Source organism: Aquarana catesbeiana, linkage group LG07, assembly GCF_042186555.1.
Source record: "Aquarana catesbeiana isolate 2022-GZ linkage group LG07, ASM4218655v1, whole genome shotgun sequence".
Taxonomy (NCBI): Eukaryota; Metazoa; Chordata; class Amphibia; order Anura; family Ranidae; genus Aquarana; species Aquarana catesbeiana.
The window spans coordinates 22,430,438-22,446,347 of record NC_133330.1 but is presented as its reverse complement, the minus strand read 5'-3'; the positions used below and the strand labels follow the sequence as shown (position 1 = coordinate 22,446,347).

General features: G+C 41.6%; 1 protein-coding gene across 1 annotated transcript in view; it reads left to right on the top strand.

The window, feature by feature from the left end:
• IFT122 (intraflagellar transport 122) overlaps nt 1-15,910 on the top strand; it is a gene marked incomplete in the record, with an annotated part of 109,271 nt that overhangs the window by 11,112 nt on the left and 82,249 nt on the right. Inside the window, 6 exon segments of the mRNA XM_073591881.1 lie at nt 2,007-2,082; nt 4,033-4,224; nt 4,383-4,521; nt 6,303-6,505; nt 10,754-10,891; nt 13,660-13,824. Coding sequence (XP_073447982.1) covers nt 2,007-2,082; nt 4,033-4,224; nt 4,383-4,521; nt 6,303-6,505; nt 10,754-10,891; nt 13,660-13,824 — 913 coding nt within the window.

The following is a 15,910-nucleotide window of genomic DNA, read 5'->3' as shown; positions in this document are numbered from 1 at the left end:
TAGCGGCTCAGCCCCTTGATTGTTTTTACAGGCAGTGGGAGGGGATGTGCTACTACCGGCTCGCCTGTGCCAGTGTTTGGTCAGATTAGGCGACCCACCAGAATTTGTAACAGAAGTGACGTTCCATGGCCGCCATCTTGCTATACCCAGCACTATTCCGCAGTAAGGATACAGTGAGAAGGCCGCAAGTGGACATCTTGTTACACCCACCGGAGTCATGCATTTCACACTTCTTTTTACCAGTAAACTGAGCTTATATAGTGAAATACAGTATTTTGAAATCCCTCAATCTGTTTTGATGTTGATTTTTCAAAGCAGTGGTGTTCTGTAGGATTGGCAAACCTGTGAGATTAGCAGGCTGGCAGCTGCTTTTAAAATTCAACATCTAAACAGTGAGACTGATTTTTAAATACTGTATTTCACTATTTAAGCTCAGTTTACTGGTAAAAATATAAGTGTGAAATGCTTGATTCCGGTGGGTGTAACAAGATGTCCCCTTGCCGCCTTCTCATTGTATCCTTACTGTGGACGAGTGTGGGGTGTAGCAAGATGGCAGCGATGGAATGTCACTTCCGTTACAAAATCTGACGAAACGCAGGTGGTGGAAGTTTACCATAGAGAATACTGCGGGCCAGACGGTCTCCGGCAGTCTCTATGACCTTCGGAGGCCGGGTGCGACGTTATGACGTTACGTCCTGCCCGGCAGATGTAAACATCGCCATGTATTCGGCTGGAAAGGCTGAGCTCGCTTTTTTTTTTTTATTATTATTTATTTATTTTTATTTTTTTTAATCTCTGTCTTTCCAGCCTAGAGGAGAGATCTGGGTCTTATAAGACCCCACATCTCTCCATAAAGAGGACTTGTCATGCCCTATTCCTATTACAAGGGATGTTTACATCCCTTGTAATAGGAATAAAAGTGATTAAAAAAAAAATAAATGTAAAGGGGAAAGTGCAAAAATATTTTTTTTTTAAAGTGCTCCCATCCCCAGGTGCTCACACGCAGAAGCGAACGCATTTGTATGTTGCGCCCACATTTGTAAACGGCGTTCAATCCACACATGTGAGGAATTGCCGCGAACGTTAGAGCGAGAGCAATAATTCTAGCCAAATACCTCCTCTGTAACTCCAAACTGGTAACCTGTAAAAAAAATTTCAAGCATCACCTTTGGAGATTTTTAAGTACCAAAGTTTGGCGCCATTCCATGAGTGTGTACAATTTTAAAGCATGACATGTTGGGTATCTATTTACTCAGTGTAACATTATCTTTCATATTATACAAAAAAATTTGGCTAACTTTAGTGATTTTTTTTTTTTTTTCTTAATCCATGAAAAAAACGAGTTTGAAAAATTGCTGCGCAAAAACCGTGTGACATAAAAAGTTGTAACAAGCAACCTCTTATTCCCTAGGGTCTCTGCTATAAAAAAAAAAAAATAAACATATTTAATGTTTGGGGGTTCTGAGTAATTTTCTAGCAAAAAAAAAAATTATATATATAATTTTTTTTTTTTTTTTTTGCTAGAAAATTACTCAGAACCCCCAAACATTAAATATGTTTTTTTTTTTTTTTTTTAGCAGAGACCCTAGGGAATAAGATGTTGGTTGTTACAACTTTTTATGTCACACGGTTTTTGCGCAGCAATTTTTCAAACTCGTTTTTTTCATGGATTAAGAAAAAAAAATCACTAAAGTTAGCCAAATTTTTTTGTATAATATGAAAGATAATGTTACACTGAGTAAATAGATACCCAACATGTCATGCTTTAAAATTGTACACACTCGTGGAATGGCGCCAAAAATAATTTTTTTTTAAATTTTTTTTTTTTTACATGTAGGAGAGGAGTGGTGAAACACTGTTAAAACACTTCCATGTGTGTTTTGAATTTTTTTCTTCTAGCTCATTGCAGAGACTGTTGCTGAGCATTATTTTACCTGATTTGTTTTTTCAAATAGTAAATTTAATTCTGAAATTCATTGTATGTTCTGTGCTTTTTTTTATGTCAGGGACGAGCACAATGACATCCTGGCTGTGGCGGACTGGGGTCAGAAGCTTTCTTTCTATCAGCTCAGCGGAAAGCAGGTACTGATTGCCTTGTTCAGTCATTTAACCACGTTAATACCTGAAACTTTTATCCTTTTCCTGCCCAGGCCAATTTTCAGCTTTCAGCGCTGTCACACTTTGAATAACAATTGTGTGGCCATACAACACTGTAACCGTAATGACATTTGTGCCATTTTATTACACAAATAGAGCTTTCTTTTGGTGGTATATAATCACCACTGGGGTTTTCTTATTTTTTGCAAAATAAACGAAAAAAAGACCAAAACATTTTTTCTTTTTTTTCTTCATTTCTGTTATAAAATTTTGCAAATAAATAATCTTTCTTCAAATTTAGGCCATACTGTATTCTGCTGCATTTCTTTAGTAAAATAACCCAAATCAGTGTATATTATTTAGTCTGTAGGAAAATGATAGAGTCCACAAACTATGGGATATATCTGAAAATCGATCAGTTCTGATGTACTGGCGGTCTGTCTAATTTCTTGAGGCCCGAAAACACCAGGACAGTACACATACCCCTCCTTTTTTGGAACATAGACAGTCCAAGGTATTTAGTAAGAGGCATGGTGAGATTTTTAAAGTTGTAATTTTTTTGTCACAGTTTTTCTTTTAATTTTTTTTTTTTACATACTGTCACCAGTGCAGTACAGCGTCATCTTGTAACTGGTGCACCGATTAAAACCATTTTTTTATTTAATTTTTTTCATTTTTGAAGTATTTTTATCTTTTTATTACATTTTTTATTTTATTTTTTATAATTTTTTTTTCTTTACATTACATACAGTGACCACAGCAATACAGTGTTGCCATAGTAACACTGTACTACTTTGGGGAGGTGATCAGGATTTTTTTTTCCTACTGATTGCTTATAACTGAATTTTGCAGTTATAAGCAACAATTTTTTTTCTGAATGAAACTATCCATTCAGTGTTTACTATTATGATTAGCTATCATTGGCCACAACTAATCACATGGTACAGATGGGCTGCGATTGACCCTGTCTGTACCATGTGATCACTATGACCAATCACAGAGCTCATCACAATATTACACAATGGATGGCATGAATCAAAGCCATTCATTGTGTACAATTGTCATGTGATCTGCTGTGATTGGCCACAGCAATCACATGGTACCGGCAGCGGTCCGGTACAGTGATCTGTCATCGGCTGTGTCCGGTGGAAACAGTGGGTGATAGATCACGCCAGAGGGTGGCCCGAACCTGGGAGGATGTCACATTCAGCAGTTAAAGAGAGCAAAGAAAAAATGATCTGGGAAGCATAAGTTTGTATACACATTTTTAATTGTTTTTTAAGCTGCCCCAAGGGGCGTCTGACCTCTTCTTTTTTTTTTTTTTTTTTTTTTCTTCTAAACTTGCATGATAGCCAATGTGTCCATGCACACATAGGCTTTTAGAGGAATTTAGAGGCAAAAAACCCCTCTGCCAGTGCACCCAGGAGCAGTAGTGTTTTGGCAGAAAAAAAATGTTTGACGCCTTTTAAATGCGTCTAAATGCGCTTTAACGCTAGGTGCGTTTAATGCTTGACCATTAATTCATTTCAGTGGTCAGAATAAATTATTATTCTGGCCAATGAAATGAATTAACGCCCAAGCGCTTGACACGCCTAAACACGTTACGTTTTGCAAGCATCAAACTTTTTTTTTCTGCCAAAAGGCTGCTGCCAATAGGAGGGGCTTCTAGGAGAGTTTGCAAAACGTCCTGTGTGCACAAGGCCTAAAAGTTGCTCATACCTTCCAGAAAACTTCTGTGTTTGGTGTTGCCAGTGCGTATGAGGCCTAAAATAAAGAAAGTGTGGTAAAATAATAAGGAATGAATGATTGCTTGCATCAAGGTGTGTGTGTGTGTGTGTGTGTGTGTGTGTGGTGTGTGTCACTGTTTGGTGCAGATACAGGGAATGTCAATGTAAAATGTGCTTGTTTGTGTATATATATATTTCCTTATTGCAGGTTGGAAAGGACAGGGCTCTGGGGTTTGATCCCTGCTGTGTCAACTACTTTTCCAAAGGAGAATATATCATTCTGAGCGGATCTGACAGGCAGGTGTCTCTGTTTACCAAAGACGGGGTACGCCTTGGCGCTATCGGGGAGCAGAATTCCTGGGTGTGGACCTGCAGAGTCAAACCTGATTCCAATTACGTGGTAAGGCAGATTGATGACACAAGGCATGAACGAGACCTTCATTAAATTCTATCTTCTGTGTATCTTCAGAAATCAGTCATTGGTTTCTACTAACAAAGTTCTTTTCGGGATGAAGCCAATTGTGTCCCAGTCACCCTTTCATTTGTATTGTCCTGAAGGTGATTGGCTGCCAGGATGGGACCCTCGCCTTCTACCAGCTCATCTTCAGCACAGTGCATGGCCTATATAAGGACCGATACGCCTTCAGGGACTGTATGACCGACGTTATAGTGCAGCACCTCATCACCGAGCAGAAAGGTAAGCAACACAGTCAGTCTAGGTCAGTGATGGCGGACCTTGGCACCCCAGATGTTTTGGAACTACATTTTTCATGATGCTCAACTACACTGCAGAGTGCATGAGCATCATGGGAAATGTAGTTCCAAAACATCTGGGGTGCCAAGGTTCGCCATCACTGGGTCTAGGTTGTATAGCTACATCTGCTGAGGAATGTACCCTGAGGTTTTGACAAGCTGGCATAAGGGGGGTGTTAGGAAGCATTAGAGCAGTTGTGGTTAACTCTTCTGATATAGGGGGCCTCAAGTCCAGCCCCTGACATCACCACAGGACTGCACATATTTAGTGAAAACTATGCTACATAAACTTTTCAGAAAGTGCTGCTGACCCATGAACCAGGAGATGTCAAAAACTACAGGCATGCTACAAAAGATGACTGGGGATTGTAGACATGCTGCAGGATGGTCGGAGCCTGCAAACTAAGTGTTGTTGGAAATTGTACGATGCTTTAGGAGACCGTCGAAGACTTATATAGGAATGCTAGCGATCACTGCTATTAGAGAGCAGTAGGGAAACAGGATTCCAAGGGCTGCACAAAAAGTGCTAAAGAACAGCATGTGGACCCCTGGCTGCAGGTTGGGCACCAGGACACTAGAGGGTGCCAGTGGCTTTCCACGATTCCTCCTCTGTGCACCTTGCAAGCCCCTGATCCCTGAGCACATGTAGTTTGCAAATATCTTAGGTCACACAACACATTAGAAGGACACTTCTAGCTGTTTTAGGGTGCATTTATTGGGTATGGGGTGGGGTGGACTGCCTGAAGTACAACTTGGACCAAAGTCTATATTTGCATACTATATGCCCCCTGGGTTTTTGTCTACAAGAGGGTGCAGAGGATAAATATATAATGGCACCTTGCCTTCAGTTAACCCCAGTATAAGCGACCCTGTGCTTTGCCCTTGCAGTGCAAAAGAACAGGTTGACTTTAATGTCTTCCATGCCACCAGCATACATCTTTCTTTACTCCCCTGCCACATTGTTTTTCTGCCGAGAACAAAGAAATATATTCAGCACTTGTAAGAATAGAGAAGATGTGATTACTTCTCTTACTCCCACCTAACTGTTCTGGTGCTTAGCAATTGGCTGTGCAGGCACATCCAAGCATCACATGGGGTAATGATAGAATCTTCAGCAATGTCGGACTTGGAGCATGCCCTCCAGACAGGAAGTCGGACTTGGAGCATGCCCTCCAGACAGGAAGTCGGACTTGGAGCATGCCCCCCAGACAGGAAGTCAGACTTGGAGCTAACACACCAGACTTGGCCCTTAGGCTCCTTTCACACTTGTGCGACTTGGGATCTGACTTGTGAGACCCCAAGTGGCAGGACATGTGAAATTCAATGTATTTCTATGAGAGCTGTTCCTACTGACACTACAGAAGTCAGTTGCGACTGCAGAAAAGGTTCCTGCACTACGTTGGTCTGACTTTTGATGCGACTTTGGTCCAGAGAATGTAAAGTCAGATTAAAGTCGCACCAAAAGTCGCATTAATGTTGCACTGTAAAGTCGCAATGCAAGTTGCACGACTTTGTCATCTTACAAGTGTGAAAGAAGCTTTACACTAGAGACAGGAAGTCAGACTTGGAGCGTGTGCCCCAGACGGTAACTCGAACATGGACCCCCCCAGACTTGGCCCTTACACTCCAGACAGTAAGTCAGACTGTTATTGGTATAGATAGTCAGACCGGAAATTAGCTATAAATCTGAGCGTGTCAAATAAGCATCTTTCATCCCGGTTTCAGTGAGAATTAAGTGCCGGGAGCTGGTAAAGAAGATTGCAATCTATAAGAACAGATTGGCTATTCAGATGCCAGAGAAGATCCTCATCTATGAATTGTATTCTGAAGATGCCGCCGACATGCATTATCGAGTGAAGGAGAAGATCATTAAGAAGTTTGAATGCAATCTGCTGGTGGTGTGTTCGCAGCATGTCATCCTGTGCCAGGTGAGGACTGCCTGCTCTACCATAGCCTAGACCAGTGATATGCAATTAGCAGACCTCCAGCTGTTGCAGAACTACAAGTCCCATGAGGCATAGCAAGACTCTGACAGCCACAAGCATGACACCCAGAGGCAGAGGCATGATGGGACTTGTAGTTTTGCAACAGCTGGAGGTCCGCTAATTGCATATCCCTGGCCTAGACTGTTAAAGGTCCCAGATATTATCTTTCATACTCCTGTTACCCTTTTTAGATGTGTAATTCCCTTGTCCAATGAGTATGCTCTTATTGGCCACTGAGGCAATCTAATTGGACAGGGTGTGGAGTGGCATTTGGTAACTGGTGAAGCTTATCAATTAATGTAATTCCTGTGTGCTGACCACCGCTTCCGGGTACCAGATATGTGCCGCGGGTACATACCGCACACAGCAGTTGTGCATCTCACATACACAGCGGTCGCGCATCTAGCTGCAGGAACCCAATTTTTATGGAAATTAATTGTAAAGCAGATGCAGATTTCCAGGACTGGTCTAACAAATGTTTATAGTGAGGCTTGGTTCACACGGGGGCGACTTGTCAGGCGACCTAGCCGCCTGACAAGTCGCCTCCCGTTCTGTACAATGGAACCGTTCTAATTGGAGCGACGCAAGTCGCTCCGACTTAGAAGAAAGGTTCCTGTACTACTTTGGGGGCGACTTGCATAGACTTCTATACAGAAGTCGTCTTGCAAGTCGCCCCGGCAGTCGTGTGCAGGTCGCCTCGGTGAGGCGACCTGCAAGTCGTGCCGCGTCTAGTGTGAACCGGCACTGAAAGGCAACTGGTGTTTTCTATTAAACAAGGTCTAAATGGGCCATTGACATGCATCACAGTTGAGCTTAGGAATGTGTCTTTGCAAAGTTAAACTAAATGAAATCCTTTCTTATTTTTGCTTTGGGATAGCGTGCAGAGGGATTAGAAGTCTTGTCAGTTTTTGGGGATGTCTGCACCCCTGATAGGGTGAAGACAACTTCCAAATTTTGCCAGTTTCACCTTCAAATGTATTCACTTCCTGTCAAACAGGAAGTGAGGGTGAAACCCTGCCAATATATTTCCTTGGGGACACACAGGTCAATCTAAATAGTTTCCCCATTAGGTAAATTGCACTCTAGAATTTTGCTGTGTACACCCCAAATTATTCGGTATCTTGGATTTTGGGGTTTATTTACTAAAGGCATGACTACAAGTGCAAATGTAAGTGCAGTTGCTGGAGATCCGAGGGGGACATTATTATTATTATTATTATATAAATCCCGTATAATAGCGCCAACAGTTTACGCAGCGCTTTTACAATATAAAAGGAGACAATACAGTTACAATACAATAAAATACAAGAGGATTAAGAGGGCCCTGCTCAGAAGAGCTTACAATCTAATAGGGACATGCAAGGAGAATAAAAAAACGGCATCTTTGCTTCTACATGATTGGATTATAAAATCACCAGTGCTTTCCCTCAGATTTACAGTGAGTACACTTGTATTGCAGAGTGGATTTGCCTTTAATAAACCCCAAAATACCTAATAATTTGGGGTGTACACAACAAAGTGCTAGAGTGCAATTTGCCTAATGGGGACACTAGTTAGATTGACCTGTGTGTCACCAAGGAAAGGCATTGGTAGGGTTTTACCCTCACTTCCTGTTTGGCTATGTGACAGGAAGTGAAGCCAATTTTCAGAAAAGGGACACAAAGCCCAACCTAAAAAAGACAAGCAGGGGTTCTAACACTCACTTGGTTTCTATCAAATGCCCACAATTAGAATAGGATTGTCTTGAGCTAGATTTTAGCTCAGTGCTCTAAATCAGTGGTTCCTGGTGCCTATCCATGGCAGCATACGCACAATACATGCTTTTGCTACCATGAAGGCACCAGGAAAGTAGCTTTTAGACAGATCACACCTTTTTTTTTGTTTTTTCCATGCCAATCAGCCTAGTTAAGCTGCAGCTGGGAAATCTATTGCATGAAAGGTGTTTGGGGGGGGGGAGAGTAAAATGCATTACTTGGATTGAGCATGCATCTGCAAAACACATTATTAACAAAACACAAAAACACACTCCCTGAGCATGCACAGATTGCATTCTCCCGTGTGCTGAGATCGCTATAGTAAATGGGGGATTCACGCTCTGTTACCGGCGCACCGTTTCGTAAATATGAAAATGTGCGTTTCGTAAATTGCCCCCTTAGTGTCCAATTTGTCCGCCGCAATGTCGCAGGCCTGCTAAAAATCGCTGATCACCGCCATTACTAGTAAAAAAATTAAATAAAATATTCCATAAAAATATCCCATAGTTTGTAGATGCTATAACTTTTGCACAAACCAATCAATATACGCTTATTGGGATTTTTTTTTTTTACCAAAAACATGTTGCCAAATACATATTCGCCTAACTTGATAGATAAATTTGATTTATGTTTTATAGCAGAAAGTAAAAAATATTGTTTTCGTTGATAGCGCAAAAAAGAAAAACTGCAGAGGTGATCAAATACCACCGAAAGAAAGAAAAGTAATCTATTGTGATACTTTACCTCTGTGTAATAAATACCAGTTACTGCTGCTCTCCCTTCTTGTGCAGGGTGGTCTTGTCTCCGCCCCCTCCTGTAGTTTTCTATAGGCAGCCTGTGGTGGGTGGGGCCTGCTAGGTTCCTCCCACAGTTCTGCTCTCTCTCCTTCTGCAGGGTAACTGGTCTTGTCTCCGCCCCCTCCTATAGTTTTCTGCAGACAGCCTGTAGTGGGTGGAGCCTTCTGGGTCCCTCCCACAGCTCTGCTGTCTGCACAGGCTCTCATGTACAGTACAGCGCAGTAATGATGTCACTGCTACTTTAAAAGTAAAAATATCTGGGTTTTCAAAGGCTTTTGGTGATCCCATAATTTTAATTTATTTTATTAGTGGCTGTTGAGGAATAAATAGAAAAATGAACAATTTTGTGCCCAGGTTTTACCTTTTCACTGCGTTATAAGTTCCTTATTAACCAAAAGGCTGCAGTCCGTTGAATATATGCATTTATTGTCTTTTTATATATGTGGTGTCGCTACAGACCTTGCATAACAGGGGTGCTCAATCCGTGGCCCTCTGATGTGGCCCGTGACCTCAAACCAGGGAGACGCATGCCCATGATCTGGAATGGTGGGTCGGCAAGCCCAGATTGCCATCAACGGGTTTGCTAACCTGCCATACCTGAGCATCAGAGTGCATGGACCAGGTGCTGGCAGCGGAAGAAACAGGTGGCCACGCCGGGAGCAGGAGCCAGATAAGCCAGTGCTTCAACTGTAGCATCGGCTGCTGTCCTTGGCTGAGTGATAACAAGTGCACTTCGGCTGGGACCTTTCTATCAGCCTGAAGAGCATTGCCAGCAGATGCTGGAAGAGGAAAAGGTCAGACTATTATACATCACAGACACTGCACTTTTGCACTGGGAATTTGTGGCAATGGTTATTAGGCTGCTTTCATGCTGATCTACAGGTGCGGCCCAGTGCACTTGTGGCTTTCCTGCTGGTTACCTGCACTGAGCCATAGACTTCTATTATATCCTGCGGGTTTGGTGCGCTTTCAGAAAACGCACCAAAACTCCCAAATGCAGGATTTTTGGTGCACCACATCCACAAATTTAAAATAGAAGTCTATGGCAAAGCACAGCTAACCCACAGGAAAGACGCAGGTGCACTGTGCTGCAATGTGGGTAAACCGCAGCGCTTCACTGTGAAAGCAGCCTTATAGGTGCTCAGCCTTTACAGGACTGTAAGGGCTCATTTTACATTTGTGGTTTGGGGGGGGGGGGGGGAGCTGTAAAACCCCCATAGTTCATTGTGGCCTGCGACCGGTTATCAAATCACGTAAGTGGCCTTCGCTTTTCAAAAGGTTGAGCACCCCGGCTGTATAATCTCAGGGCGTTGTGTCTGTCATAGTAAAGTAATTAGATGGAGTGCCAAAAGTTAAATAACGGAAAAAGGGGTACCTATGTCCTATCAGAATGGAGGAATTTGTGGTTTGAAGCTAGTGGACTAACGATACCATAACATTTGAGATACACAAGTATATATAACAAATAAGATTTTATTAAATTAACATCAACATGTTAAAACATAAAGGTTTAAAAAAACGTCTCTGTTCAAACATAAAAGGTGCTGAAGGAGATGGTAATACCGGTTCACCCTGTATCTATTATGTTGGCGTGCTCGACATGTGTCATACTAAAGTGATATCTTTCCCGCCTGTCACAGGAGAAGCGGCTACAGTGTTTGTCCTTTAAAGGTGTCAAAGAACGAGAATGGATGATGGAGTCTCTTATCCGCTATATCAAGGTTATTGGGGGTTCCTCTGGCAGGGAAGGCCTATTAGTGGGTCTGAAGAATGGACAGGTAATACCACTGAAACAGTCATGGTTGTATAATTTGTAAAAATTAGACTGAAATTTAGCAGTCAGAAAATTATTAAATTATGCCCATTGGGTGGACTCAACAAAGCTTTGGGATGTGAACCTATCTGCTGATAACCTGACAGACAGCTCACATGCCTCTCTGCCTGTGTAGTGAATACACTACATGAGCAGAGCCTGACTATAAGCAGAGAAAGTACCTTTCCCTATCTAAATTGCCAGCTGTTGACTCTAGAAATCAGAGTTACCAACCTTCCTTCTCCTTTTTTGCTCTCAGCGGGAAACTTGGTTGGTGGTGGGTCAGCCACGCCCCTTGACCTTTGACCTCTGGGGACACGCCTGCTGACCTTTGACCTTTTGGAGGAGGTCCCTATTCCAATCCCTGAGTCCTAACCTTGTGCTTCAAGGGGAAACCCTAACCCTATGCAGCATAGAAAATGTAACAGATTGCTCCTAATTGACACAAGAGCTTGCACCCCCCCCCCCCCTTTGTTAATAAGGAGCGGGATCTGCATCATATTCATAGTTTAGGTGGCATAGGAAATTTTGGTAATTCCCCACCATTGTATATCAAACCTCCTAAAAAGCCAAACCTGCCCTGGAATTGACATTTAGAATGTAAATGTCATTCTGTTTGATGTCTTACCTGTGGTAAGGAGAGTGTGTTGGTGATTCTTCTTGAAACTGCTAGATGACTGTCAGTCATGCTCATTCATTTGCTTTAAAGCTGAACACTTGGTTAAAGTGGTTGTAAACCTCAGACATGAAATATGAGCAAAGCATATCCCTCTATAGTGTGTACTTGTCTCAATCCAGAGCACTGAGTGTCATTGTTGTCTTCTGCCTTCTTCCTCTGCTATCTGCATAAGTCAATTCTGACAGGTTTTCCTGACACCTAGAGATAAAAAGGTGGCAGGGGCGGGAGCTCCAGCACATAACCTGTGATTGAAAGCCTCAGCTCTGTTCCTGTGTGCTGCACAGGGAGGGCTCCCCTCCAATCTCACCAAGCTCTGCAGAGTGTTTATATCCACTCCCCCCCCCCCCCTTGCTTTTCAAAGTTGAGAGATCCTGTGCAAATTCTGGACTTTTAATGGATGCACAGATGACTGCAGATAAACAGGTACAACTTATGTAGAAGAATTTGTTTAATCTCTGTGCATCACCTGAGGCCAGTCACTTCACTGGGTATATGTAATAGTTTACAATCACTTTAAGCAAATGTTGTCTTCTTTCCACCCCCCCTCCTGTAGTTTTCTGTTGGCAACCCATAGTGGATGGAGCCTGCTGGGTCTCTCCCACAGCTCTGCTTCCTGCACAGGCGATGTGCAGCACACTGATGATGTCACTGCTACATTCACACGCTAATAACTGTGGATTTGTATCCTTTGTGGCCATTGTGGAATACGTTTTGCTGAAAATTCTTGTGGCCAGACTTCAGCTTTAAAGTGATATTAAAGCCATTTTTGTTTTTGATAAAGGAGATGCTAATAACAGAACTTAATAAAAATGAAATAAATCAGCGCGAAATGGTGAGAGAATATGTACTAAAGCTGCTGAACACTAGGGTCAAAAAACAAATCCCTCAAAACAGTATAATATCAAATAGTGCAGCGCTAAAATTAAAATACAATGTATAAAATATAAATGCAGTCCATAAAGGAGATATAATGTCTTCATGTGCAAACGAACACCCATAGGAAGAGAAGTGGTTCAGGCAGCCTGAACCACTTCTCTTCCTACGGGTGTTCGTTTGCACATGAAGACATTATATCTCCTTTATGGACTGCATTTATATTTTATACATTGTATTTTAATTTTTGCGCTGCACTATTTGATATTATAATAACAGAACTTGCATGCACTTGCTGCTTTTTTTTTTTCTCTGAGTTTCTTTCTTAAACTTTCTCCCGGCCGCGCTGCCAAACTCCTATTATTTTGGTTCCCCTTGTGCCTGCCAGGACCTATAATGTCCCACAATAGGCTCCTCCTCTATGTGCACGCTCCTGTTTGGAACTTCAGTTTACATGCAGCTGCACACACAAGTAGAGCAAAAGGACCAAAGCCACGCCTCTTTTCCTCCTCCTGTAGTGGAAATGTAAAATTTTTAAAATAAAAAAAAAAAGCAAAAGGTATAAAAGTTCTGTTATTAGCATCTTTTATATCAAATAAAGTGTTGACTGTAATATCACTTTTAATGCTTTTCTTTTTTTATTTGGTACTGAAATAGATTTTCTGAATAGCATTGTAAAATGAATGCAAAATCTTTTTTTTTTTTTTAATTTATTTTTTTTTTAATTCATGTCAAAATTCTGTGTGTATTTTTGCTATTAAGTCCTTTTGGAATTATGTTTCAGTTACCTAAATGACCACTAGATGGCGGAGTGAGACTTTTTTTTTTTTTCTGTTGTCACTGTAGGATTTAAAGAAGTATGGCTCAGCTGGACAGTCTATTTACCAAGCCTGCTTCCCCCCCTGTTTCCATAGCACAGGTTTATATGCTCACTAATATTTCCTTGTAGAAGACCCCTTCCTGTGCCCTTTAGTAAGCGTTCCTCCATGGCTTCTAAATGTTTTCCTGGTCTGCTTCATCTCCATTGTTATCAGATCTTAGGTAGGAATTTTTGGGGTCACCCTGGACAACGGTGAACAACACAGACAATCAACTATGTAGCAGCGAAGTTGCTGACTGTTGTGGAAAACACACACTTCATTCACCCTCTCCTTGTTTTTCCTGTTTATGTTTTTCATCAGATCCTGAAGATTTTTGTGGACAACCTCTTTGCCATCACCCTCCTCAAACAGACCACATCTGTGCGATGTCTGGACATGAGCGCCACTCGCAACAAGCTTGCTGTAGTGGATGAAAACAACACGTGTCTGGTGTATGACATCACAACAAAAGATCTCTTGTTCCAGGTTAGGAAGAGCATTTTTATGGTTCTGCACTGTAAATCCTTTAACCACTTATTGGCCGGGCCTATTTTTTACACTTGGTGTTTACAAGTTAAAATGTAGTTTGTTTTTTTTTTTTCTAGAAAATCACTTAGAAGCCACAAATATTATATATATATTTTTTCAGACACCTTAGAGAATAAAATAGCGGTCGTTGCAATATTTTGTCACACTGTATTTGTGCAGCGTTCTTACAAATGCAATTTTTTTGGGAAAAAATACACTTATTTAAATTTAAAAAATAAGAAAACAGTAAAGTTAGCCCAATTTTTTTCATATTGTGAAAGATAATGTTACGCTAAGTAAATAGATACCCAACATGTCACGCTTCAAAATTGCTTGTGGAATGGCAACACACTTTGACACTTAAAAAAATCTCCATAGGCGACGTTTAAAAATGTCTACAGGTTACCAGTTTTGAGTTACAGAGGAGGTCTTTTGCTTGAATTATTGCTCTTGCTCTAACGATCGCATGTGTGGTTTGAACACAGTTTACATATGTGGGCGCAACTTGCCTATGCGTTCGATTCTGCCTGAGAGCTTGGCAGGGCACTTTCATTTTTTATTTTATTTTTTCTTATTTATTTTACTTTTTATTTTTTATTTTATTTAAAAAATTTGGATCACTTTTATTCCTATTACAAGGAATGTAAACATCCCTTGTAATAGAAAAAAAGTATGACAGGACCTCAGATCTCATATTTACACTTTAAATGCAATAAAAAAAAATAAAAAATGTTTTTTCTTTTTAATAAAAATTACATCGCTTCCATCATCCAATGGTATGGAGTCGAGTGGGGGCCACCATTCCCTCACTCGACTTCCAGCTTCAGAGGGAAAAGGACCGGATCGTCTCCACTGCTACTGATGGCTCCAGTAAGCGGCGGAGATGAGGGGGATGGGCATCTCTCCCGCCGCGGATAAAAGTGATCCCGTGGCGAATCAGCCGCAGAGACCACTTTTATCTGAAAGCAGACCACCTGCAGTTTTTAAAAATACCGGGGTTATGGCAGCTATCTGCTGCCATAACAACGATATCCAATGTCAAAATACTGACGTAGAGCGACGGCGGGCGGTTCGGAAGTGTTTAAAGGATAAGTTCACCTTTTATAAAAAAAAAAACGGATAAAAAAAATGTGCATTTATTATGGTGTGTTTTTTTTTTTTTTTTTTCTTTTGGAGCCTCTAAAGCATTGCACCAGTGATCAGAAGATTGCTGGTTCCATGCAGGTCTCCTTCAGATCTGTCAGTATATCTGTGTACCTGTACATTCCATATAGGAAGGCAGATACCCTCACAGGGAGAAATTGATGAACTACCATGGTGCTACACAGCGACGTGGTAGTTTAATTGAGAACTACAAGCCGACACCCGCAAAGGATGTCAAGGCTTGTAGCTCATTCACACATAGAGCTGTGTGAATGAATGACGCGGCCATGTGGGCGGAGTCACGCACAGTCGCACTGATTCTAGAAATGACAGCTAGTATGGGAAACTTTTACCGTATTGCTGCCACGGGGGGTGGGGCGGGGTAGCAGGCTGCAGCATTGGGAACATGATGTTATATGTTCCACCCTAAAAATGGGTGGAACATGTAACATATTGCCAAAAGTGAACTTATCCTTTAACATACAGAAGTAAAATGTATGTATGGGTTTATTTTGCCCTGGCATTGTGTAGCAAAATAAACCTGGTATACTCACCTGCTCTGTGTAATGGTTTTGAACAGGGCATCCCCCGATCCTCCTCTACTGGGGTCCCCTGCCAGTGCGCTCGGTTCCTCCTCTTCTCCATGTGCCTTCATAAGAAGCCCCTTCATGCAGGTTCACTCCGGAGCCCTGCGATCTGTCTATTTTCATATATTTTAAGAGGACCTTTACCTTTCTGGAAAATCAGCTAAACATACAAAATAATACCAAATAAAAACAAAATACTGTGCTGACACCCTAAAATATATGCAGCAGCCAGCACAGCAAGAGACAAATTTGAACAGATAATTTATAAAGATATGTGCAACGCTAATGTGAAAAGGTCTCTGTATTACTACAGG